The 27,913-nt window shown below is 37.2% G+C and overlaps 1 protein-coding gene across 2 annotated transcripts; it reads left to right on the top strand.

Moving 5' to 3' along the window:
* Positions 1-376: 376 nt before the first annotated feature.
* On the top strand, positions 377-27,705 carry arhgef7b (Rho guanine nucleotide exchange factor (GEF) 7b). 2 transcript variants are annotated; one of them, XM_082164723.1, is made up of 22 exons: positions 377-866; positions 2,322-2,402; positions 8,758-8,842; positions 9,234-9,367; positions 9,604-9,805; positions 12,318-12,406; positions 18,449-18,543; positions 18,625-18,720; positions 18,836-18,958; positions 19,122-19,260; positions 20,600-20,659; positions 20,821-20,967; positions 21,665-21,751; positions 22,194-22,272; positions 22,347-22,480; positions 23,023-23,244; positions 23,438-23,531; positions 24,341-24,430; positions 25,502-25,669; positions 26,054-26,153; positions 26,342-26,396; positions 26,500-27,705. In XM_082164723.1, the coding sequence occupies exons 1-22, from the start codon at positions 702-704 to the stop codon at positions 26,620-26,622; spliced, it is 2,568 nt and encodes an 855-aa protein (XP_082020849.1). In that variant the 5' UTR covers positions 377-701; the 3' UTR covers positions 26,623-27,705. The 2 variants fall into 2 exon arrangements, with proteins under 2 accessions (XP_082020849.1, XP_082020848.1); XM_082164722.1 differs by lacking the exon at positions 25,502-25,669 and having other exon boundaries at positions 389-866.
* The last annotated feature ends 208 nt before the right edge of the window (positions 27,706-27,913 follow it).

The raw sequence follows: 27,913 nt of genomic DNA, 5'->3' as shown, positions 1-27,913 counted from the left end.
TTAATTTCCGATGCGGTCATTTTTGACCACGAACAATTCACCAAGCTTCGTACCATTCCGATAAAGTAAATAAATAAATAAAAAGGTTTGGGAATCCGGCAGGGGGCGCTAGAGGTACATTTGGATTTTAATGGAGTAATTCTTGGCATCAGCGCTTTTTTTGAATAAATTTAGACGCATTGATCCGTCTTTTATAACAAAGCGCTGAATTTTATGGAAGCAGGGTCTGTAGACAATACAAATATGGCTTTTGCTCAAGATTGTGTTTATAGTTTGTGTTTTTCTCCACCTGTGGGCGTGTGATGGAAAAAATATTTGTCTTTCATATATTCAGTATAATGCTCCTGAAAGCCTAATATGTCAGTGTGTTTTTTTCTGAAGTCTTTCATGTATTCAGCGACCCAGGCTGCTTGAACTGGGTGTCATGTGGCGGAAAACAATTGTGGGTTGTTGATTTTGGTTTAACACTTGCTGACATCCTGCCAGATGAAAAGAAGAGGCTAGGGAAACCGGACCTGCCAGATAACCCTAAACAAATCGTCATCCCTAACATCCAGGGAAAAAGGAGGGACCAGAGCCCTGGCTCCTAATGTCCTGCTGCTGCTGCTGTGGACTACACAGGATTTCTGCTGTCATTCCATACAGATTTCATATTCGATTGCTTGAGGATTATCGCGTTTGAGCTTTGGACGCATGAGGTCATGAATTCGGCGGAACAGACCATCACATGGTTAATAACGCTGGGTGTCCTGGAATCACCCAAAAAGACACTATCGGATCCTGAAGGCTTTTTACAGGCATCTCTCAGAGATGGAGTGGTTTTGTGTAAACTACTGGAACGACTGCGACCCGGTACAGTTTATACGGTAAGCTGTTAATGTGCTCATGAAGTCCATGCAGTTTCATATTCGAGTAAATATTACACAGTTACACAAAAACACAGATGTGACACACAGACCTTTGTATTTGTCTTCGCGCGCGCGTTTTGTGTTCACTGCACGCGCTATATGATGAACCAGTGTACGTTTGTACAATAAAATACGACTGTTTTTATTATTATTTATATCAGCTGAGAGAAAGGGGATCAATAGAAAATATGTAAAGAAGTCCTCGTGTTATCTGCGGTGACAAGAGATTACAGGAATAATGAACGCACGTGATGTGTGGCAGAAAACATATCAACGGAAATTAACCTTGGGATTCGTCCATACGAGTCGTCCGCCATTGACTCTGTCAGAGAGAGAAAGATTATTATCTTATTATTATTTTCTCTATATACCTACTAAATGTTAAGATTTTCTAAACCATATGCTGTTTTAATGCTTTGGCAATACAAAATGTATTTTTTTTGTCATGTCAGTAAAGCTGAATTGAATAGAGAGAGAGAGAGAGAGAGAGAGAGAGAGAGAGAGAGAGAGAGGAAACGACGATGTCCGGTTTGTGAAAGAATTCTTTTAGGTTGGATCTTTTCATCGAATCGTTCACGAATCTGATTCTTTGAATCGAACCGTATAATTCGGACATGTCTAAGAACTGATGAGTGAACAAATAATACGCAAACATGTCTAAAATATTATTTCTTATTATTTATTTATATATGTTTTCCTAAATATTTATATTAACACGTGTCGGTGGTGGAACACGATTTATAATTAGAGATTTTTAATTATAAATAGAAATCTGCCAAGGAAGCAGATCATTGGATTTCATTTGAGCACATTTCAACAATACATTCTCGTTGAGCATCCTTATTTTTGCCGGTTATTTTTTTCACATATGATATAAATGATTAAGTGGTTGTATTTAAATTAATAATTCAAAAACGTTTTGTGAATTATATATCAACCACAGTCTTGACAGACAGTGTGGTAAAAATGTATTCTAATTTACAAGCAATACAATCTTCGATGCTGACATTAATCGTATGACTTAAGACTGTGATAAACTCTGGGAATATGTAATATTGCACTAAAATGTTCAGTGCTATTGTTGAAAACGTTCTGTTGTATAAACAATAAGTCGCATAGTTACAGGCAGCCCATCATGAAGAAGATGTTAGACTTTGCTCTGACAGGTCAGGTAATGTTTGCCTGTGCCAACATGCCCCTCTCACTGAACCCAACCATAAGCTAATAGAGCACGTCATTTCCGCTATTCCTCCGCCAACTTCCCTGTGGAGAATAAGTGGCTTTTTGCTGGAGCGGGGCGATGATCTGTGATATAAACAAATGGCGTAATCGCATACGTTTTTGTTTACTTCTTGACAAACCTTTTTAAAAGTACGGCTCGTGAGAGGATTGATCTGTTCGGTTCATTTTCAGATCTATCAGGACCCGAGGAAGGACGAGTGTTTGAGTAATATCAGAGAGTTTGTGAAAGGCTGTGCATTATATCAAGTAGAGGTGAGTGTTGCATGATGTTTGTGCTTCTGTGTTGGTCATTTCATTTGCATGCTCTCATGTATATTTCTGTTATTGATTCAGTGACTTTGTGTGGTTTGAAGTAAATCAGGTCGCCAGACTGAGTCTCAGCTGTGGTTGAGAACAGACTAATCCTTTGTGTTTTGGTTTTAGAGTTATTACTACATAGGTTACAGTGGTATTTAGTGTTATTGTGGTATTTAAAATTTTTTTTTAACCGTGACAATTCCTTAAATGATTTATGCAACATTGCATTAATGTTCTTTCTGCAGAACAATGTCTCATTTGTAGATGTCCAGGAAGCTTGCTGTACTGACAGCTGTGAACAGTCAAGCTGTTGAAGACAGATTTAATTAAAAATAAATAAATAAACATTAAAATAAAAATCATCAGCAATAAATTATTTAAAAGCGCAGACTTAAATGAGAATTAATTGAGTTAAAATTACGCAAATGTGACAATAAATCCCAACGGCAAGTATTTCAAGAAAATAATGTACATGCCTTAGTTTATTCACAATATGCTGATTTACCTGCATATGAAATATTTTTTCAGAATAAAACAGAATGTGGACCTTAATCTGAAATGATGTGCATGTCAATCAAATCACTTTGATTTATAGCGCTTTTCTCCATACACATTGTTTCAGAGCAGCTTTACAGAATATCAGGATGTTAATATTTTTAATATCTTCATACCTTATTATAGTCAGATTCAACAGATAAGAGCTGGGTGATAATATAGTTTACATTTTGTAAAGATTTTCTGCAGAGTAAATATATCGCTTTACGTTAGTATGCTGTATGTTTGAGGATAGAGTTGGATGTACTATATGTCCAACTTAAAATATATGGCTGTCCGATAATATAGTTTAAATGTTGCAACCAAATAAACAATCAAGCTGTAGCTTTATTTGCTATATAGTAGCTGTACTTGATTGTACTGTATTTATGCAGATCTAGTTGGATATATCCAATTTATTTGTAGAGCTGTGCAATAATATACTTTACATTTTGCAACGGAAAAGTGATCTTAGTGAATCTGTTGTAAACAGGGACTGCTGAATTACATTCGTAAATAGTCCAATTTTTATCTGAGTTTAAAATTTCATAATGAACACTTTCCCTTCAGTAATTAACAGGGTGTAGCCAATTGTTAATGGGTGTTGCTTCTGGCAATTCTCAATTCCAGGTAAAAATTAACCAGAGTCGTCCAGACTTGTTTATCAAGATAAGGGCTTTGCTGAAAATTGCAGTGTATTGTAACAAAAATATCAGTGTTAATATACTATAGCAGTAATATGTTTGTAAACATGGCGTTCTGGCAGCTCATTCTTCATGCTAATCCACTAGGTGTTGGTGTGAGATTGGATCAGATCCCTCACCCACACGCTGTTATTTTATTGGATTTTGAAGCAGTGCTTTTATTGAACCTATTTTTATGCCTGAATGTTGGATTCATATCCAGCTCTACCCATTCTTTCCTGCAGCTCTCTATGTCTGTACAGGCGACTGCACGTCTTTTCTTGAAAAAGCGTGCCATACAGAGCACAGTATGCAGCCATAAATTATTCACATTACAGTGCAATCACATGACCTTTGATTTACTGCAATGCCCGAAGTCTTGCACTGGCTGTGTAATGCATTTCTTTCAGATATAATATGGTAACGTGTTAGTTTCATGACGCTTTTCTCAACGACTGCTGCTCCGTCAGTAAAAGCTGTTTTGAATCTTTGAATGTTATATTTTATTTTGTCACTCTTGAGTGTTTTTAGGAAAGCCAACAGTAATTTTTCTGTGTTTGTTAAGTCCCGTTCACACCAAGAACGAAAACTATATTAGCTTCCACACACCAGCGGAGATAGTTAAATAATGAAATTATTTCGTCCATTAGATCGAAAGATCTGAAAAAGCTTTACATTGGCTACGAACACGACTGGAGACGGACTGGAGGCGGAAAAATATACGTAGAGCATCAGCTTTTGTTTCTGCACTGATATCCGCAAGACCACACCGAACGCTGTGAGTGTGTGTTAGAAATCAGGAATGGTGAGAGAACATTGTGCTTGGTATGTTTTTCGTCTTCAAACCAAACTTGTGTCTTTAGCCGACAAAGTTTAAATCCCGTCATACTAATGTGCTTTCCATAATGTTGAGCGGCTGCTCACTGCAGAGCCACGGGTGGAGTGTGAAGTCCAGCTCCCCTCTCTGGATGTAATTTGGCCGTAATGGGCGGATCTAGAAGGTCCATCCACACCCTAACAATAACCCAAATCCCTCCACCCATTAGATCCACAGAGGTGAAGCTGGACTAGGTTAAGCTCAACTCATGACATCCAGAGAGGAAGAGCATTTAACTCTGCAGTGAGTATACCACTTGATAATAGGTGTGTTTGGCTTTGATGCAGTGCTGCGCAGACCGATCGATGTATGACGCCAAAGTACCGCGAGAGCGATGCGAAAGCATACGGATATGTCTGCTCTCATCGCATATGATGTCATACACCGATCGGTCTGCGCAGCGCTGCTTCAAGTCAAACACACCTTTCGTTTACACGTTAGGTCAGACTCAGTAGGCGGAGAGAATGCGGTATTTTGTGGCTGTTCGAATGCATTCGACCACATGAACGTTTACACTAAGAAAGTAATCCGGTCGAATGCGTTTTTCGACTACCTCTGGAAGTGGTCGAAAGTGGAAAGGCTCAAAACGTTTTAGACCGCCTTTACACCTGTATTTAGCGTCGTCCACTTGTGATCCGATCGATCAAAACGCATCTTAAAGTCTGTTGGATTCTGATATGCTTTTGTTGTTTTTATCATTTATTAGCTGGAAAAATTTGTTCTGAAAGTGATATCGTTTCTCTGTACCTTTATCGCCATAGTTGTGTCAGGATCTTCGCCGGAACATATAGAATGGGGGGGGGGGGCACTTTTTTATGATCTACAAAACAGACAGTCACCAAAACAATAACATCCCATATTTAGCCTAATATAACTAAAATAGACCAAATTCTATATTAAAACAACACCAAAACATAAAATATTAAATTTCTGGTCATAGGCGGACCAACACCATGAAGATATGCACTTCCCCTTTAAAACTATTTACTAGGCTATCAGTAAAGATGATGCACAATAATGTCTTATTTACATAGCCTAACTGCTTGTTGTAACGAGAGGGTTTGCATGCTCTTAGAACTAATCCACTCACCGCTCAAAACAACCGGGGTTTCGCCAATATTCTTTTATTACGGAGAAAACTGATTCTAGACCAGCATTTATGGACAGCTTTTCCCTCTAAAAGCAATCAGAAGCTAATGGAAGCTTGTTTTCGCCATGTAATACAAATTTTCTTTAAAGATAATTGGGAATTTTTCTCACAATTGTGAGTTTATCTCACAATTCTGACTTTATAACACACAAATGCGACTGTATATGACACAACTCTAAATTTATAACTTGCAATTTTGAGTTCATATTAAATTCTGAGAAAAATCACCCTTTTTTTTAAAACGGGGAAACAGTATTTTTAGCAGGCAAATGAATATGAAAATTCGACAAGCCCGTGGCCAGGGGAAGGTAAGCCTTGCGCTCCGATTAGGCACTGCCCCCTAATGACCCCCCCCCCCCCTCGGCGACGGGCCTGAGTTGTGTGTTGTGTGTTAGAACGAGTTTTAGAACTATATCTTTATAGTTATTATCGGCCTTTCATGTTTGTCAGCGTGATCGTGTTACTGAGATCTTTCAGCAAACAGAGGTGCTGTCTGCGTATGTTGCTATGTGCGCCATTTGTTTCTCTATATGAGTGTTGTTGTGTGGGACGGATATGGCTCTGTGTGTGTGTAACTGTGTGTTTCATGAGTGCCAGTGTCTTCGGTTCTTCTAGCCAGCTGTGAGAGGTTCAGACAAGCCCTCTATTGTGGCGAATGGAGTTGTGTGTTTGAATGGGCAGAGCTGCCAGCTCATTAATCGTGTTGTGGGGTTTGGCACAGGCCGGAATGAAGAGAGGCAGGCACTCCACTAAATCTACTTTTTCAAATGGTGTGGCTAGTTTAAGGAGAAAGAGCAGGAGGGAATTTAATTCCACTACAGTGATGGCAGATGATGTAATGTAGACTCAGATGTGTGTGATTGTTGATGGAGCTTGAGTGTTGGGGATTGGACTTTAGGCTTGTATCAAGCACTGAATATTAATGAAATGTCTTTGTGTTCATTTGGTTCACCCAATTCATTTGAGCAAATAAACACATTTCTTAATTCAGTGATACAAACTGATGAAAGAAGCTTTATCCTGATAAATTCATCCTTGTGTTAAAGGAACCGTATGTAAGAAATGTATTTCAATGAATCATAAAATGGCCCTGATATGTCACTAGACATTAAGAAATCATGTTCATTTCAAATACTTATATCACTGACAACAGTAGTCCGGCCAGGATATTGTCATTTAAAAGTGAATTTGCAGCCCTCAACTGATGTTGATGTTGTCATCTTGTGTCTTGGCCTGATGCTCCACCCTCCACCTATCTACCAATCACGAAGTCAGTAGTGTTTCGGCATCCGGGTTGCCAGCTCTGCTCTAGTTACCACAGCTGCTGCTACAAACGTGTCGGATAAAAAATGTCTAACGTTACGAAACCTAAAAGACCTCGTTATGAATCCGAAATACGTCGTGACAAAGTCCGAAAAAAAACGTACTGTGTAGGACTCGTCACTTGCCATTGGAAGCTCCTTGTAGCAGCCTACGTTCCTGCTGGATCCTGCAGCCTAACTGGCAACCTCGAGTCGGGGGAGGGGGAGGGGATACACCGCTCTACAGTAATTTGAAAGTGATTGCAGTACCAGTTTTGGCCACAATCTTACATACGGTTCCTTTAAATAACTGTAAACTGTTTTTAGATTGCTACATTCCCATGGAGCAAAAGTGTCAAATTTAGTTAATGTACACTACCATTCAAAAGTTTGAGGTTCGTGAGATTTTTATTTTTATTTTTTTAGATAATAATGTGAAATATTATTACAATTCATAAATAACTGTTTTCTATTTGAATATATTTTAAAATGTAATTCAGACCTCCTGTGTTGCAAAGCTGAATTTTCAGCATCATTACTCCAGTCTTTAGTGTCACGTGATCCTTCAGAAATCATTCTAATATGATGATTTGATGCTCGAGAAACATTTCTTATTATAATCAATGTTGAAAACAGTTGTGCTGCTTAATATTTTTGTGGAAACCATGATACATTTTTTCAGGATTCTTTTATAAATAGAAAGTTCAAAAGAACATTATTTATTCGAAATAGAAATCATTTAAAATGTTTAAAAAATATATATTGTCTTTGTCACTTTTGGTCATTTAATGTGTCCTTGCTGAATAAAATTACTATTATTATTATTTTTAAATAACCTTACTGGCCCCAAACTTTTGAACTTTTAAAGTGTAGGCTGTTCGTTTTATGAAATTAAACAAAATCTCTCCAATCAACATAGCAGAAAAATTGTTTTGATAAAGTTACAGGTTACTTTTAAGACAAATTAACCCAAATTACATGCTAAATAAATTATCAATCAAGTGTTTCATTGTTGTTTTACATGGAAATATGGAAGTAAAATGGTTTGCAAACAGCATAAAAAAAAAAAAAAATCTAAATATCCTAGCTGGGCAATGAAGTAAACCGTTCATAGGTTTATTTTACCAAAATGTTTGGTTTCCTAAATTTTAATAATCATAGTGAAATGCAAACAAGCTGATCAAACAGGAAACATTTTGTGTGTGGACATAGATCAAGGACCCCATTCCATCTCCATCTAATTACCATGTATCTTTTGAAGAGTTAAAGTCAAGCTGGTGTCGGATCAGGCCAGTTTTGGGGCAGTTCATTTTGCTCGGGATGAGCTTATGTGTCCAGATGGCCCTGAGAGCAGCAGGTAGTCTGAGAGCCAGAAACCCACACACAAACATTGAGCTTAGCAAAATCACCTTCCCTTCCCATATTCCCTCAGTGAAGCAGACACATTTGATAGAGAAGTTCATCGTAAGTGTTTGTAAGTTTCTGCAATGTGCTGACTTGTGTTTTATTTGGGAAAGGAAATTAAATTCTGCAGAATATGTACATACGTTTATGAATGATTGTTACTGTTCTGCTGTTTTGCATATGGCCTCCTGATTTACATATGTAGCATTAAATGACATGCATTACAATCCATCATCTGCTTAAATAATTTCATTTCCTTTAGGATAAGATTACCAGCATGACCTAAGAGCAGCAGATTCTGTACTTTCATTCACGTTTTTGTTTTTAGCATTATGTGATCGTGGCATTTTTCTCTCTGCAGGTGTTTGAGGCCAATGACTTGTTTCAGGGCCAGAACTTCTCCAAGGTCTTGAATTGTTTGGTTGCACTCAACAAAGCAACTTCAGGTGAGATATGTCTGACACGCCTGCATTATCAGAGCTGTCTGACAGGAAGTTTGCAAAATGAGTCAATTAATTTATTACCAGCATTGTCTAGCTGTGTTTGTGTGTGAGAACAGTCATTTTTAAGTGTGTGTGTGTGTGTGTGTGTGTGTGTGTGCGCCTACTTAACCATATTTTAGGGACAAATTTGTACCCAGAAATGAGCTAAATCTGACAAAACATCTCAAAACCTCCTTTTGAGAATGTACTAGGGATGCATCGATATGAACATTTTGGCCGATACTGATATCCGATAATTCTTTAACTAGCTGTATATAAAAACAATACATTTCTTTGGAATATCCCTATTTAAATATCTGTGTGTGTTTTGTTGATCATTATTCTCTGGTTGTAGAGTCTGGTGGTGGGAGTAATTCTGTGTGTTCTCGTCACTCGTCCTCTTTGCGGATCAAGTCCTTTGACTCGTTCAACTGTTCGTCCAATAACAGGAGATCATCCAGACACAAGAACAACCAGTACCGCAGTCTGGTGAGAATCGCAACCACTCCACACCCTTATGAAGAATAAAATGTCTTTTCTAAGCTCCTGGAAAACAGACTGAAATTATTTTAAGATTGATTGTCAAAGGTACTGTTCAATTATCTGCGTGCAACATGTTTTTGAGTGGAAAAACTCAATTGTACGCCAGAAAATTGAATCCTCACACGCTGAATGAGAAACTGTTAGAAATGGCTCTCTGTATTTTCTCCTCTCTTTCTCTCTAGGACATGTCTGAAAACAGTGTCCCTCAGGTGCTGGTGAAAGCTAAGTTTACCTTCCAGCAGACCAATGAGGATGAGTTGTCCTTCAGTAAGGGTGACATCATCCAGGTGATGCGGCAGGAAGATGGCGGCTGGTGGGAGGGGTCTTTCAATGGCAAGAGCGGCTGGTTTCCTAGCAACTATGTCAAAGAGATCAAAGGCTCTGGTTAGTATTTGCCACTTTTAAACCTTTAAAAGTTTTACTTAAAAGTTGAACCCTGAAAAATTCTTGTAGGGGAAGACAACAGATCATAGGCTCTTGCAACATCAGACAAGCAAGGTGAACTTAGAGGGATTTGTCTTACTCATACTCCTCTCACAGACTGCCAAGAAAAGCAGACGAGATAGGGGAACTTTCAGAGAATTTTATAGACCCCATTTCCCTTTCTTCTGTGTCCTAGTGTTAGAATAATATTTTCATAAAAGACCTGCTGAGTATGTGTATGATCAGAAAATTGCAATGGGCAGCTGCTTGTTAGGCTGTCAACATATTAGCCAGCTTAAAATATTTGAGTGATATATTTTTTTTTTAAAGTCAAATTTTTTTTATTTGGAGACTCTACGAGGCACTACGAGTTGAGAATGTAAAATCTGTCCAGGTCCATGCCATTAAAAGGGCGATTAGAGGAGGACTTACGGGCTTAATGAAAATGTGCCAAAAGAGAACTGAATGGCTGCTCTCTGCAAAAGCCAAAACTGAGATTATGTGACCATTACAGGCTTACTTGGGAAATATGTGTGCTCATCCATTCCATGTTCAGGTGCTGGATACAATGCAACAACCTGAGAATAAAAAGAGTAGTTGGTAGGACGCTTCATCTGAAGACCCGATTGTTCCAAAATTACTCAAATTCTTCAAAACTCTGCTGATCTAGTTGTACTTAAGATTTGACTCCCCCCCCCCCCCCCCCCCCCTCTCTCATTACATTACATAACATAAATAATGTTCTCTGAGGTCCACTTATAATGTTATCAAGATTTTTACATTTAAAAAAAATCCTAATTTAGAAGTAATAAGCTATTTCTATCCTGTTTAAGTACTTAGTTACCACAGTTATAGTTGACAAATGATAATGTGCAGTGTTTCGTGTAAACAGAATTAGGAATGAAATGTACCATTGTTTGTCACACTGTTGTTCTTATATTCTCAGTTCATCCTTTTGAGTAAAGTTAAAAATGTATACATTGTCATTTGCAGTGTTGTGTTTTAAATAAAATGAAACGTGTTGTTGTAATGTCTTACTGATGACAAAACTTTTATTCAGGATTATAGCGAATGACTTAAATCAAAACCATAATAAGCAGCGTCCTCTCTGTGCTTTCTTTCGTATCCGATAAACCGACGCAAAGGAAAGATCAGCAAATCACAACTATTCAGTTTGACTGAATTTATCAGTTAAGCCTAATATATTCATACCAAAAGCCAAAAAACTTGATTTCGTGGGGACTTTAACATTTTTGTGGAAACTAATACTTTTTCTTTCAGGATTCATTGATGAATTGAAAGATAGAAAGAACAACATTTATTTGAAATAGAAATCTTTAAAAATGAAATAGATTCTTCACGGATCAATTTAATGCTGAATAAAAGTATTAATGTCTGTAGGTACTGTATATTTTAAATAACCAGCTCTTACGAAGCTTTATCTCAGTGTATGCATGTTGTAGTATAAACAGAACCTCTGACCCTCGCTCTCCAGTCCAAACATAAATAGCATATACACATCATGATGCCAAACAGATGCTTCCCTCGCATGTAGGGAAATGGCCTTAATGTGTATTCAACCCAGTTTGAATGGAAATAGTTTAGGATGACATCACAATTTGAACATCCAGAGCTGAACAGGAAGGAAACACAATCTAACAACAAAGACAGGAAGTGCAGCGGCCAGAAGACACCATTTCCCTTTTCCTCTGAATATGGCTTCACACTCCAGTTCACTCCACTCTCTGAGCACTTAGTGATCCAGACTCTTTTATATGATTTACTTGTGGTAAATACATCACTTGTAGTAGACATTAATAGTGTATTGATTTCATGTAATCTCATAAATGGCTGCAGGCTGGGAACGAAATAAGAGTAAATGAATGGATGCTGACAAAATTGGAATTTTGGGTGAATTAGTCCTTTAAAACTAGATTTGCTCAAATCTCTAACTCTAAGTACGAGCAGTAGAAAATATGCTTACCTGATTGCAGCAACTGCCATTTTTATTACAGATATTTTGCATCAATTTCACAGGAAGTGGCGATTTTATTCTCTTGAACACATGGAATGGAAACTCTGCTTTATTCGCTGATGTTTTATGCCATATTCCAATTTTGCGCACAAGTTTGGATGAAAACGTAGCTAATGATCTGATTGTTCGCATGAGCAAAAAGCATGATGAGGAATGTTCAAGTTGATATTGATGATTCCTGGAAGTTCACACATTATGTTACTGATATCAGTGTAAATGAACCATATGGATTGAAATGTTCAGACTGACGTGAGAGGTATAATGTTTTCCTGTAAACCCACATCTCCCCCTCTAGATATCTAAATCTAATATTGCTGCTCTGACTGCTCACTGCAGGAGAGATGTACTTTAATATTCAATAACAGAAACAAAATGCTTCCAGATGTTGGTCTAAGGTGACCTTCTTACCTTTTGTTCTGTTTTTGCTCTCTTAAACAGACAAACCTGTGTCTCCCAAGTCTGGAACACTGAAGAGTCCGCCCAAGGGCCTTGAGACCACTAACTTTTGCAAGACTTACTATAATGTGGTAAGAGAGATGTGCTCTAGTGTTGCATGTAACGCCTCCCATGTGGAACCAGTTGATTATTTGTGTGCAGAATATTGTATTGCACCAGTATTTCCCTAACCAAATAGGCAAGTACACCACCAACCCTGACTATACCTGACAGATAAGACTAAGGTTTAAAGATATTAGAAATTATGGAGGCTATCACAATGCGATTTGTTATAGCTGCATTATGAGTCATTTTTAAAGGGTCAGGTTTTTGGAGAATGTTACAGACTTGTTGCACATGATGGAAGACAATTTTAGCATCTAATACTTTTATAAAACATCCCTATGTCTGTTTTACTGGACTTCCCCAGAGCTGTTTGGACATTACACTGCACACCCAAAATGTTAGAACAGGGTAATATGATATGAATTATTTTAGACTTAAACTGGAGCGCCATCGACTTAAGTAAATACTATTGGCTAATCCTTCTCTTTCCATTCTTATTGACATTAACATCAATATGCCTATAATAAAGTCAATATATATACACTACCATTCAAACATTTGGGGTCAGCAAGATATATTTTTAAAGAAATGAATCATTCGATTCAGCAAGGATGCAGTAAATTGATCAAAAGTGGCAGTAAAGACATTTATAACGTTAGGAAAGATTTCTATTTCGAATAAATTCTATTCTTTCTATCGCTGTTTCCAGAAAATATTATGCAGCATAACTGTTTTCAACATTGATAATAAGAAATGTTTCTTGAGCCTCAAATCAGAAAATTTGTCTGATTTCTGAAGGATCATGTGATACTGAAGAGTAATGATGCATATTAACATACCTAAGACTTTTGCACAGTACTGTATATAAAAAACAGTTCTTTTAAAGTGTAATAATATTTCACAATATTACTGTTTTTAAAAAATCTTACTGGCCGCAAACTTTTGAATGGTGGTGAATGTTTTGAGTAACGTTGTGCATAAAACGGTGCGTTGCGAGGATATTCGATTTAAGGGTTATTTTGAAGCAACGTTTTCGGTTTTCCCAGACTTGGCTTTAGACTAATAATCCTTGAATTTATAGTCATAAGGCTTTAATCTGGGTTTAAAAGTCTTGCCAAACCAGAGTTACTTAAGAGTTAATAATCCAAGTTTAAACACCCACCAGCAGATGCTACTCCGGGTTTGGTCTTGATTTTATGTCATTAACTAAGAGAGACACAAGTTCAGTATCCTGACAATGGCTATTCTGCTAATGAATGTAATTTCAGGTCATTTATATGTGTATGCGTGTGCGTCGTTTCCTTTCTTGTGCTCCATTTCCTCATGTGACGTGTCCCAGCAGCCTCCCTCTGAGCCTCTGCAAACCCAATGAGCCGTTATTAATGTGTGTGTGTGTGTGTGTGTGTGTGTGTGTGTGTTGGTCAGGCTTTGCCTTAATTGTGCGGACCAAATGTTTCCACAAGGATTGTATAGCTTTACAGAAAATCGTGATGTTAATGTTTATAATGTTTTATTAAATTCATGTCTTAATAGTCGCATTTAGCAGATTAGACATGGGCGATCATATAGTTTACATTTTGCGAAGATACAAGCAACCAAGGAGTTGAGAAATGTTATATACAGTAGTATATATCACGCTACTCAAGGATACTGTATGTATGCGGATAAAGTTATACATACTTACAGTAATGGCCAAAAGTGATGCGTGCCAAATTGTGCAGACATAATTTTTGGCCGAGCTGCCATACAAAAATAAATGATGAAGACGTGCAAAAAAAGAGAGAGAGAACCAACAAAATATTAATAACTAATTATGTTGTATTAAAAAAAAAAAAAATTCTGTTAGCTTTTTGGTTTTATATGCATTTTTTGGGTAACGCTTTACAATTAGTTAAGGTTAGTTAATTCACTAACTAATATGACCTGACAATGAGCAAGATATTAGTTACAGTACTTATTCATCTTTGTTCACATTAGTTGTTAAAAATAAAACTGTTCTTTGTTAATTCATGTTCATTAACTAATCTTAACAGATACTTTTGATTTTAATAATGTATTAGTAAATGTTGAGAACATTAACTAAGATTAATAAATGCTTCAGAAATGTTAGTTGATGTTAACTAATGTTAATTGTTAACAAATGAAACCTTATTGTATAGTGTTACCATTTTTTACATGGTAAATAAAACCTGCAACTGTAGATTGCGGGTAAATTGCGGGTTTTTCAGATAAATACCATAACTTGGTTTATTGTTTTGTTTTTACGTAATATTAAAAAATATTTCTCATATTTTTATGGTTTAATCAAACTTGTAAGGCCATTTAAAAACCCAAAATCCCTTTTGGCCACTACTGTATATTTTATATAAAGAAATTATATAACTTATGTAAACTTTATATAAAGAGCTGGGCAATAAAATAGTTATATTTTGCAACAAAACAAAAACCGACAGTTAAGGTTTGGTATAGAATATATTGCTTTATGTGAGTGTATTCTATGCAGATAATAAAGTAGGATAAACTATACATCCAACATTTAATTGTGAAGATCAGTCCACAATCTGCATGAAGAAAATGACTTAAGGCTGGTAAACTCTACACGACTTCTGCTCTGATTTTTGCAGTCGAGATGAGTCGACAATAGTTGGCAGATCTTGGGCAGCTGATGGAGTCCATACTGAACGAGTCTACATCCAAAATGCGCTTGGCTCGGTTTTTTTTTTTTCTCATCTGTCATGCTTTTCATAGCAATGGGCGTGTGTTTCTGTGTGAGTCTGCTGTGTTTGGGACTACTTGAAAGTCTGGAAGTGTGTGCTCCTCTAAGATGACCAGTTTTTCTCTTAAACCATTTACAAAATCAGCAAGTGTGTGATGCCAAGTATTTTAAAATCTGTTCTGATTTTTAAAAGTTGTGAAGTGTGTTCCAGCCTTTAGTAAATGAACAATCTTGATTGAAAACGTGGAAAGGTTTGTATGAGGGTTAGCTTTAGGGGGGTACTGGGAGATAGAAATCATATCATTAGCTCAGTATTAAAACAATGGAAAGCCTCCACTATGATAGAAAAACAAATATGTGAACACATTAGTTCTGCGAGTGTGTTTTGGAGGTGTTGATATAGAAAACCTGTGTGTTTGGGCCTATGTTTGCATATTCATATGTAAATGTGTTGTTATGAATGTCTGTATTTGGTTATCAGTTCTCACTGGTGTGTGTGTGTGTGTGTGTGTGTGTGTGTGTGTGTGTGTGTGTGTGTGTTTGTCTCTCTGTCGTGCTGTAATATAGGTCATCTTTTCCATCTCATTGACCAGGGGAACAGCTGTGCCTGAGGCCCTGCGCTGTCTGTGTCTGTGTGTCTGTGTTGGTTACGTGTCATGTTTAACGGACCCTACTCTTCTAAAGACTGCGTAAGGCAGACTGGCTGAAAATGAAGAGTGTATGTCTGCGTGTTTCAGGCTGGACGAGAGATTGAGGTCAGGCGGAGTTCAGTGTTTTACAGCAGCGTTAGGGGAGGAGATTCATGTTAAAGACACAGTTTGTAATGGGTGTAACTGTCAGGCTGTCATCTCCAGGTGTCCAGTGTTTATGCCAGTGGTTGTCCCGTGTGTGTGTTTACATACAAACTTTGACTTGGTCTTGGTTAATTCTTGAGGGACAGATGGTAAAAATGGAATTTTTCAAGATGAGGCTGTTGAAATGTGTCCAATCCTGCAACATAAAAAGCTTATTTCTTGTATCTTTAGTTCAAGTTTCAAGCCCACATACACTATGTGGAAGCAGATCTCCTATGAAAGATTTTTAGATGTTAAAAGTTCTACGCCTTTCTCATCCCTTACATCTTTATTTATTAAATATTTCAGCTAGTTTATGGCTGCATTGTAACTAGATCTTACATTGGTTGGTCTTGTAAATGTTTTTCTGCCGATTAATTTGATCAAGTGGGTAATATTAAATGGATGAAAAAATCAGCATGGATATATTTTCTAAAATATGTTGATAGACAAATATCACTATGGATTAATTTTGTAATTTGAATTGAATAAAAAAAAAAATTATTTGTCCAAAAAAAAAAAAAAAATATATATATATATATATATATATATATAGAAATGATATATTTATATTATATATGATATAAAAAATATATATATTTTGAGCCTCTCAATTTTTTTTTACCATTCTTAAGCCGCGTTTCCACCGCAGGAACTTTCCCCAGGAACTAGGGACTTTGGGCTGGTACTCGATGTGTTTACACCGCAGGAACCAGGGTCTAAATGAAGTTCCGGGTAAATATTTCCCCCTCCGATAGTCCCTGCTCATGAGGTAGTACTTTTTCAAAGTTCAGGAACTTTCAGGGGTGGGACTTGTGCGCTGCACAAGCTGATTGGTTGCGTTCACGCCGCATTTTGGTTGGATGATTCCACGCAGCATTTTATTTATTTTTAACCTCACTTTTTAAAAAATCTATTGCGGTTCGTGTCGTGGCTTCATGCAGTAAGAGTTGTCTGTCTGCAAATATGGAATTTAATAAAAAAAAACTGGTGGACTGGCGACGAGTTTCAGGCTTTATTAAGGGTATTTGTGGAAGAGGAAACTTTCTGCGCGTTCGTCCCAGCCATCTCACGGTCAATGTCCGCAATAGCTGATAACATACAAATTTTATATCTAACGTTAGCATTACGAGCTTACTGAACACGCTTTATCAGTGCTCGTCTCTTTTCTGCCACAGCTTTTATGATTAAGTCATTATGTTTACACATTGTCATCTATTGCAAGGCACTCCAAACCATGTTACAAATTTACTATAACAGGATTGAAATAGCGCTTTGAGGTTAGTAACAAACAACTATTTACAAGACTATTCACTATTTATGATTGATAGACGGGGTTCGGGCTTTTTTTAAGCTTATTTGCGAAAGAGGAATTTTTTTTGCGCGTTCGTCCCAGGCATCTCACATGATAACACTGATAACATACGTTGTCTAATTTTATACGCATACGAGCTTTCTGAACACGCTTTAGTATCAGTGCTCGTCTATTTTGTTTTGTGAATTACCTAAACCAATACATAACTGCAGCACAGTTTGAATCTCCTCCATACTTATAAATGTGGCGCTCAAAACTGATTACTGTCCGTCGCAGACTGGGAGGAGCAGTTGCGCGCAGTTTACCTTCCCGGTACTTTAGACCGCGGTGTAAACGCAAAAAGCAACCGGTCTGGGGCGAAAAAAGTTCCTGGTACAAATTGTTCCGGGTAATTTCGGTGGAAACGCGGCTTTAGATAACCTGCAGAATATATCACCCAAAACCTTAACAATAAAAAAAAGTTTCAATGTTTGATTTGTTTCAGCTTGTGTGGATTATGCTTTTTCGCTGTGCCAGTTATTGGCTGCATTTCAAGGTTCATCCTCTCTGTTTGAGGACAGAATTAGGCTCTATTGTGACATTGTGAGGTTTTAACTGCCAGGATGTATTCAGTGAGGTCAAATAGCTCAGCACAAGCAGAGATGTCTTTAAATCTTAAGTTAGACTGAAATCAGACTTTATCATGACATGCAAGGACTGGCCCAGTTCTGTCATCTTGTTCTCTGTGTGCCTGTAGTATTTTGTCTGCGAGGATAATGAGCAAGTTGAAATGGACTCAAGTCTCTTTGCTTTTGACCGGTCAGTTCTACAAGTGCAGCGTGAAGTGCTTCTCCTTTTTAAGGGTTTACCACCATAATATTCATTCTCCCACATATCGTTGTCTGAATGTTGAGCATTAGGATGAGAATAAGAGACAAATCATATATACTTACCCCTTTTTTTCCCTGGAGGCTGATGCTTTTAACCCTCAGGATCAGCAGCAGCCATGTCAATTTACATGTAAATATTTATTATAGATCATTATAGATTTATATAATGCATGTATGTATACTTCTCTGTCATTAGCTTCCATTAGGTACTTTAGGCATTTAATATTATGTCCTACATTGTTTGCACAACTGTTAATATCTATCTATCTCTTCTAAAATATTAATTTTAGCTGTCGCACATGCGTAACTGTTGTTGGTTTATGTTAAATGCACAGGTGGTTCAGAATATTGTACAAACTGAGACCGAATACTGTAAAGAGCTGCAGACTCTCCTCTCCACGTATCTGAGAGCATTGCAGCCCACCGACAGGTAAGAACACAAACCAAGAGTCCAACATAAACAGAGATGACAGTAGGTGAATACTGAATCTCTCTCTCTCTCTCTTTCTAGGCTCAGCGTGTCAGATATCAGTCACATCATGGGAAATCTAGAGGAGATCAGCTCTTTCCAGCAGACACTGGTGCATTCACTGGAGGAAAGCGTCAAGTAAGAGTTCTCCTTCATTCAATCAGTCAACAGCGACATCTAGTGGTAGTTATGAATTCAGCTCTGTTCAGCTTTATCATTAGTTATTTCTAAATGAGGTGTGTGTTGTTTGCAGAGTTCCAGATAGTCAGCAGAGAATAGGAGGCTTCTTCCTGTCCCTCATTCCTCAGATGAGGAGTCTATACGTGACCTACTGCTCCAACCATCCATCTGCGGTTAACGTTCTCACACAACACAGGTGCGTAACACAACACAATGCACATGATGCTAGAAATGTCCACAAACAACACAGCCATTGATGATTAACATATGGCAAAGTTTTTTTGTGTGTGTGTCAAAAATACAGTCTATGCAACATTTGTAATGACTTCAGTGGCTTCTTGCATCTGTGCATGTTTCAGTGAGGAACTAGGAGAGTTTATGGAAAGTAAAGGTGCGAACACCCCTGGAATCCTCACACTCACTACAGGCCTGAGCAAACCCTTCCTGAGACTGGAGAAATACCCCACACTACTGAAAGAGATGGAGCGGCACATGGAGGTACTGGACCGCTCTCACTGTCTGTATGCACACTAAAAGTTTGTATGCACACTAAAAAACTCAAAAGTTTGGGATTGGTCAGATTTTTTTCAAAGATGTTTTTGAAAGAAGTTACATTAAAGTAACAGATTTCTATTTTAATATCTTTTAAGATGCAGTTCTTTCCTGTGATGACAGCTACATTTCCATTCTTTTCTTCAGGATTCTTTGATGAATAGAAAGTTCAAAAGAACAGCATTTACAGCATCTTTCATAACATTAGCCCCCGGTTTCACAGACAAGGCTTTAGTCCCAGACTAAAATGTATGTTTTAACTGTTTATACTGAAAGCAACTTGCACTGACGTATCTTAAAATATATTACTGCCATTGTTTTGTCTCAAGAGGCCTAATCCTGGCTTAATCTAAGCCCTGTCTGTGAAACCAGCAGGGGCCGGTTTCACAAAGATAGACTTTGACTATGGCTTAGATATAGTAGATAGTCAGACTTCAGATAGACCTCTAAATCAGACCGTTGCACAAAGCACTTAAGACTCTGACTATCTTAAGTAGGACTACACTGCAATGCATTCTGGGTAAATTAAGACACTTTCCAAAACAAAAAACATGGCGGATCGAGTAAGAGCATTCAACCGCTCAGTGCAGTTTACCCCAGCGGAAAATATGTGTTTGTTGGAGGAGTGTAACAGTTACAAGGACATTTTACTTGGGAAATTTAGCGGAGAATGTAGTAACAAGAAGAAATGTTTAAATTATGAGCCATTTTCCCTTTTTTGGGGGGCTGTTTGTAATGTAACTGATTGTTACTGCTGGTTGCCAAGGTAACATAGAGTCTTAGACCTAAGTTAGCCTGGGGGTAAGGTGTCTAATTTTTTTGGTCTAAATTAAGTCAGTCTTTATTTTTGTGAAACAGTCTAACTTGCATTAGACTAGTCTATGAGCAAATTTTAGACTTGTCTTACACTATAGACCGGTCTAAAATAGCTTTGCGAAACCGGCCCCTGCCTATAAATGTCACTTTTGATCAATTTATTGTGTCCTTGCTGAATAAAATTATTACTTGTATTAAAAAAACTCAAACTCTGACATACCTATAATTAAAATTTTAGAGGATTCTTTGATGAATAGAAAATTAAAAAGAACAGCAATATAAAGATACAGATGTGATATATATTATAAATGCCTTTACTTTCACTTTTGATCAATTTAATTGTGTCCTTGCTAAATACAATTATTTATTTTTAAAAAAATTCACTGACCCCAAATTTTTTATTGGTAGTGTGAATAAACATAGAGTAAACCAGTTTAAGTCACTCATATTCTTCCTTTGTTCTGCCCAGGCGCTTCATCCAGATTATCCAGACATTCAGAAGAGCATGACAGTGTTTAAAAATCTCTCGGTGAGTATTATAAGGTCAACATCATGGATTTTCTTTGATTTTCACCAGTGTTAAAGCATGAAAGCTGTGTGAGAATGATGATGAGCTGTTTGTCTGAGTGACGTTATCTTTCAGGATGGGATGCTGTGCTTATTTGTGTGTGTTTATTGTTGTGTCTTCAGGCCCAGTGTCAGGAAGTGAGGAAGAGGAAGGAGCTTGAGCTGCAGATTCTGATGGAGTCTATTCGGGGCTGGGAAGGGGAGGGCATTAAGACCCTGGGCTCGGTTCTCTACATGTCTCAAGTCCTCATCCAGAACCACGGCGCTGAGGTGAATGTCATCAAATAATATCTTTAAGCATTCAAACAACCATCAGGGACACCCAGTGTAACAAGCTATATTTACATTTAAAGGCACACTATGCAAGATTTGTACCTTAATATAACAGCTAATCATCGAACGCGAATCATCCCGATAGCAAAGCAGGGGGGGACGCCGCTGGCAAAACTAGCAATGGAGGTGGCGCCCCGCCAAATCTCGTCAGAATCACGACTTGCTTTATGGCACGACATCACATACATCAACAACATATGAAGCAGCCTCTATGGAAGACACTAGCACACATTTCAGACGTGAATCATGGCAGAGTCGACGAAGAAAAGCAAGAAAGCGCGGTCGGAAGAGTGCAGAGACGGCTCTGCGTGAGTGGTATTTACGACAGTAACGTTAAATACAAGTACTCCACAGTGACTCTAGAGGGCGCTGTTTGAGAAAAACGGAAAACTACATAGTATGCCTTTTAAAGTAATTAACAAATCATTGGTTAGTTAATAGTTAGAAACGTATTCCAAATGTTTCATATCTTCTTTATGGACCCCTGAATTAAAAACTTGGTTTAAGAGGATCCAGATATCATCCATATTAATAAGAGCATTGTAAAAGATTTTAATTTACTGATTTTGATTTCAGTAAAATGAAAATGTTAAAGTCAAAATGAAATCTTTATTGTAATATTCTGCTTCCTCAGGAGAAAAACGAACGATACCTCCTGCTGTTTCCTCACATTCTTCTCATGTTGTCTGCCAGTCCTCGAATGAGTGGGTTCATTTACCAGGTAAATTATTTTGCTGTTATATAAATAATAATAATTATATATATATTTTTTGCATAATTACTGAAATCACTTGTGGTCCTGGCACTCCCATGCATAAGTCAAATGGTGACACTAGAAATATTACTGATACTGCTTTTTTGACAATATAATAGTTATAATATTGTCCATTGCTGTAATATTTTTTTAGCAATTTTCACAGCTTACATGATTGCGTTCATAAAAATGTAAAACTTGCGTATCCAGTTAAATAATGTAATGAATTTAATAAATTCACATTTCATCACAAGATTGCAAAATCCTGGAGGGACCAGATCTCAGACTTCATATTATTCTACTATTACGCTGTTGTCTCATATTACTCCATCAGAATGAATATCGGCTGTTTAGTTGGTCATGTATGCTCTAAAATGTTGACAGTTTATTGGTTGATTGACTTACGCAGGGGAAGCTTCCTCTGACTGGAATGGCTGTTAATAAAATAGAGGACAGTGACACCACAAAAAATGCTTTTGAAATATCTGGTAAGTCTCCCAGACAGTTGTCCTCATGGTTTTTACATGTTAATATTGCTATTTGATGATGTTTTTGCATGCAGGAAGTATGATCGAGCGGATCCAGGTAATCTGTAATAACCAGCAAGATCTTCAGGACTGGGTGGATCATCTACACCGCCAGACCAAACGCACTTCAACCAGCAACTTGAAACCACAGAATGTTCCCTGCCATACGGTGAGAAACATGCACTTTCCACAAACGCATACACTACCGTTCAAAAGTTTGGGGTGAGTCAAATCTTTTAAAGTTTTTGAAAGAAAATATTTATGCTCACCAAGACTGCATTTATTTGATCAAAAATACAGGACAGTATTATTACAATGTAGAATAACTGTTTTCTATTTTAATATATAGTAATGTAATTTATTCCTGTGATGAAAAAGCTGAATTTTCAGCATCATTACTCCAGTCTTCAGTGTCACATGATCCTTCAGAAATCATATATGCTGATTTGCTGCTCAAGATACATTTCTTATTATGATCAGTGTTAAAAAAAGTTGTGCTTTTCTGGAAACCGTGATACAATATCTTTGATGTTGAAAATGTAAAAAAAAAAATTATAAATGTCTTTACTGTCACTTTTGATCAATTTAATGCGTCCTAGTGGAATAAAAGTATTAATTTCTTTAAAAAAAATATCGAAGTCTTACCTATATTGAAAACGACAGAATTCAGTGATATTCAGTCACTCATCTGATCTACTCTTTCCCTTTCAGCTGCCGTCTCACCCTCTCACCCCGTCCAGACACTCAGAGAATCGCAGTACAAGCGGATCTCCAGTCTACCACACTCTTCCTCATCTCTCTTCACTTGGAACTCCTCACAGTGGGATGATGTGGGGGCCCCTTGAACCCCCCAAAACCCAGAAGCCGTGGAGTCTCAGCTGCCTCCGACCTGCTCCGCCCCTAAAACCCTCAGCCGCATTGTGTTACAAAGAGGTAGATGTTATTTGTATGTTAACACACTTACAAGACTAGCTATAAACCAATATGTGTACAGTGATTCACATATGATACACACATATGAAACAAATGATGTACTAGCTAACCATTATTTATTAAATAAACCTATTTTGAATGGAGGTTTTCTGTTTTATTTGGATGTTTGCGTCTAATTTCCGTATGTCTTCAGGATCTCAGTAAAAGTCCCAAAAGCATGAAGAAGCTTCTGCCCAAAAGAAAATCTGAGAGGAAGCCATCTGATGAGGAATTTGCTGTGAGAAAAAGTATGACACTCGTGACTCTATAAAAAATTAAGTGTTTAATTTAAGTTCTTTTTTTGGGCCTGTTTACACCTGGTCACTTCGTATTTTTACTGATCGGATAGCGATCTCACTTGTTAAAACGGTTCCATTTACACTTGGCCACATAAATGTGTCTCCGCAAAATGGATATAAATCTGACCCTGCGCTATATGCAAATTTAATGGCGTTCAGGTCAACGAAAGCAACTGCATTTTAATTGTCATCAGCTAATTTCAAGATTACAGACCGCAATAGGAGAGAGAGCGGCATCAGCACTGGTAAGATCATTTAGTCTCACTACTTTTAATGAAGATGATTTTGTGTAGAGCGTCCGAGATTTCATTTGAAGCGGTTCACACGTCGGCTTGCTGAGGTGATAACATGTCATACAGCCTATAACATGCTCTCACACGTTCATTTTTTTACATTTTGGGAGAAGTAAAATGTGGTTTCAACAACTAGATGCATTTACACTTGTCCAGCTTCGTTTGGAAAGCGTCTCAGGCCACCTTCTGAAGTGGTTTGAGTGATCGAATTTAAATCGGTCTCGAAAGCGTTTCGGAGGGCTTTTGCACCTAGTCTTTTCTTAATCGGACAGAGGAAACGCATGAAATGACCAGATGTGAACAGGCCCTTAGTTTTCACATATGCATGTGACGTATTTATTATACTAACACGTCACATGCATGGCTTTCTGTGTTTACTGTTTGCAAGAAAACATTCCCTTTACAATCATCTCACAGTGTTACCTGATCAATTACATCTTTTGTGCACTTCTTGTTTCCCATAAGGCACTGCAGCTCTGGAGGAGGATGCTCAGATCCTGAAAGTGATCGAAGCATACTGCACAAGCGCTAAAACACGGCAAACACTCAACTCAAGTATGTACTCTTTACGTGTGTCATGTATTCTCTTGTGATTTTCATATTCTTTGAAATCTCACTTCAGTCCCAGACTGTGTGACACGAGTGTAATGAGTGAAGGAAATATAACATCCCACATAATACCGGCCAAAAAAATTTGGCCCAATTTAAAGGTTCAAATATACATTACCGTTCAAAAGTTTGGGGTCAGTATTATTTTTCTTTTTTTAAGAAATGATTTCCTTATTTAGTATGAATGCATTACATTGATCAAAAATGACAGTAAAGACTTTCTATTGATCAAAGAATCAAAGAAAATTCAGTTTTGACATAATATTAAGCAACACAACTGTTCTCAACATTGATTGAGCAATATTCAGCATATTAGAATGATTTCTGAAGGATCATGTGACACTGAAGACTGGAGTAATGATGCTGAAAAATAATTTTTGTCATCATTTGTCAAAAATAACATTTTGCCATCACCGGAATAAATTACATTTTTAAATATATTAAAACAGAAAACGGTTGTTTTAAATAATGTGTAATAATATTTCACAACAGTACTGTTTTACTGTATTTTTGATAAAATAGAGCCTTGGTGAGCATAAGAGAGTCCTTTCAAAAACATTTTTAAAAAATCTTGTAAATCCCAAACTTTTGAACGGTAGTGTGTTTGGGCTAGAAGACCCATATTTTAAGTCCCACTGAAGTCTCTGATAAAAATTCTTCGATATGTCTGCAAAATACTGCAACATCTTTTGATTATTTTTTAAAATTCTTGTGGCATTCTCTATTTAAATGTGTGTTGACTCTCTACCATGTTGCTCAATCTAATATTTTCTGCTCTTTTAACATGCATCTTTGTCTCTTTTCCTCTCCCTTCCTTCATTCCTTTCTTTTTCACCCATTTCTCTCTTATGTTGTCCTACCATTATTATTGCTTTTTGTTATATTTTTTTATTTCCTTTTGTCACTTATATATAATTTATTGGGCGTCCCTCACTTTACTCATCTTGGTTTGGTCCATCCTCTCAACCCACCCGTCCTCTCCAATATGATTGGTTTGATTTCCCCATCCCTGATTAGCATGGCAGGGCACTGATTTGATGCATAATCATGTGCTGGCTGATGTTGGCCAATCGTATGTGGATGCTGTGGGTTGTCGTAGCAGCGGATTTCCCTCTGACCAATCCGAAGACTCGGACTATGACACTATATGGATAACTCACACTAACAGAATTGGTTCTATGTCCCGTAAGAGCTGCTGCTCGTATATACACATCAAAATTAAAACACTTTTTTCTTTTCTTTTGTTTGCATTGAAAGTGACGAGCCGTTTTTGAGGGCTTTAATATAAGTTAGTTGTAGTTGGGAACATATTGAAGAGATGGTTGACATGAAAGAGCAAGAAAGATGTTTTCACTGCTTTTGCTCCATGGCTTTCATAGGACAGAAGCATTCACATTTAATAGTGCCCCATCCTAAAATTCTGTACGATTCAGTTACTATAATTAACTAAAACTGAAAAAAAGAGAGAGTAAAATCTATAAAGATATATGTACAATTGACAGTCTGTCAATGAGTCTGTTAACCAGTTACAGTTCAGTTGTTAACCTTACATTGTTAAACTTCTTTCAGGATCAAGGAAGGAGCCAGGGCCACATATGCTTTTTCCTGAGGAGGAGAAAATCATTGTGGAAGAGACAAAGAGCAATGGTCAAACCGTACTCGAAGAAAGGTTCGATCACAGCTTTATGCAGTTAATTTGCATTAATTTAATTTGCATTAAAATATTGCGGAATTGACATTTGGGCTCTCAGTTTAATGCAATCATTTATCATGATTAATCTTACAATAATGTTGCACATAAAAAAGTTAATTGTCTTGTAGTTGTTCATGGTTTTTTCATCTGGATATTCATTGCAGGAGTCTGGTGGATACAGTTTATGCCTTAAGGGATGAGGTTCAAGAACTTAAGCAGGTCAGTCCACACGCAAATGTTCCTTTATGCTTAATGTGATGCCATTTTGTTGAAAGTCTAAATCTGGTGCCGTGACCCGGATGCTCTGATTTTACATCACCAGGATAACAAGAGAATGAAGCGAACTCTTGAAGAAGAACAAAAGGCACGGAAAGAGCTGGAGAAGATTGTCAGGAAAGTGTTAAAGAGTATGAACGACCCGTCCTGGGACGAGACTAATTTGTGATCCCATCTGTGCATTTAGAAATGAAAACCACATCTGATAATTGTGTGTTCTGTGTATTCCTAAGTCCTGACCAAAAATGCTTGTAAAAATTGTGACAAAATTGGACTTGATCCCCTCGGTCACAGTAGTATGCCTTTTTTGAACCTGATCCTTTTAAAGCCTTTTTTTGTTTGCCAGTGCCAAGTATCTAGTTTAACCCATTTTCAGATATGCTAATGATATAAGGAAATGTATTGAGGCTAGACATCATCTAGCAGAAACATACTTCTCGTTTCTACCGGATCAGATGTGGTCTGGCAAATCTGCCAAAAAAACTTCTTGCAGTTCGATCACTTAGTTCACCGTCACAGATGTCATTGGTTCCTAGTCTAAAACTGGGAGTCTCAGGGATGATAGACACACTGTACCTACAAATGTTGCCAGGCCTGCATCACTGCCTGCGTCCTCTGACTTTTAGAATCATTAGCCAATATGTTCAATAAGTGATGACATTCAGTCGAATTTTTCCAATGGAAAACCTTGCAATGCAATACTGGAGACAAATCTGAGGGAACTAGTCTTAAATGGTTACATTTCAAAGTTGCTTTTACAATAACCTCAGTTTTAATTTCGTCCGGTTGATCTTTTGCACCTTGCAGCTTGAATCTTTTTTTTTAAACTTTTATTATGGTCCTTTAACCCTAATTGTGCATTCACAGATTTTTGTTTTGTACAGAAATAATCCTTTATTGTATTTAATGCTCAGAAATGTGCCTTTTTTGGAAAAAGAGATTTCCAGAATTTTGTCAGCATTTCTAGCTCTGTCAGCATTTCAAAGAACCTTTGTAAGAAAACCGTATGCAAGATTTATTTTAAATGAACACTGAATCTGTGGTTAGGAACTGACAGATTAAGAGTCTTCTATGTTGTCTGTCTAATTTATGTATTTAAATGAAATATTGTCTACTGCAAAATGACTGTGTATTGTGAAATTTCCAGATAACCTCGACTACTTTCTCTTCCCAAAGCACTCTCGCTGTCTTACTCTATATTTCTTGCTGATTTAATTAAATAAATACAAATTCTTACTGTGACTCTTTAAAAGGTATTTGTGCTTGTCTCATTCCTTTCTTGCACTATTAGTCATGACATGAGAAATCAGATATGCCTTGATCTTTTGACATGTACGAAGAGGTCTTTGTACCATTAAAAAAACAAAAACAATCCTGGAAGTTTCATAGTTTAAAATGTCCTCATTATAAACAAAGTATTTATTTAATCAAGCTCCAAAAACAGCTCGTTTTGATATTGG

The sequence above is a fragment of the Leuciscus leuciscus genome (assembly GCF_965113295.1).
Source record: "Leuciscus leuciscus genome assembly, chromosome: 3".
NCBI lineage: Eukaryota > Metazoa > Chordata > Actinopteri > Cypriniformes > Leuciscidae > Leuciscus > Leuciscus leuciscus.
This window is presented reverse-complemented; position numbering and strand designations above follow the sequence as displayed.

Excerpts from the sequence above, each read along its gene's own strand:
- arhgef7b (XM_082164723.1), top strand. The coding sequence starts at position 702 with ATGAATTCGGCGGAACAGACCATCACATGGTTAATAACGCTGGGTGTC. Across the intron at positions 867-2,321 it reads GACCCGGTACAGTTTATACG|ATCTATCAGGACCCGAGGAA; the intron begins GTAAGCTGTTAA and ends GTTCATTTTCAG. Across the intron at positions 23,532-24,340 it reads GGAATTTGCTGTGAGAAAAA|GCACTGCAGCTCTGGAGGAG; the intron begins GTATGACACTCG and ends GTTTCCCATAAG.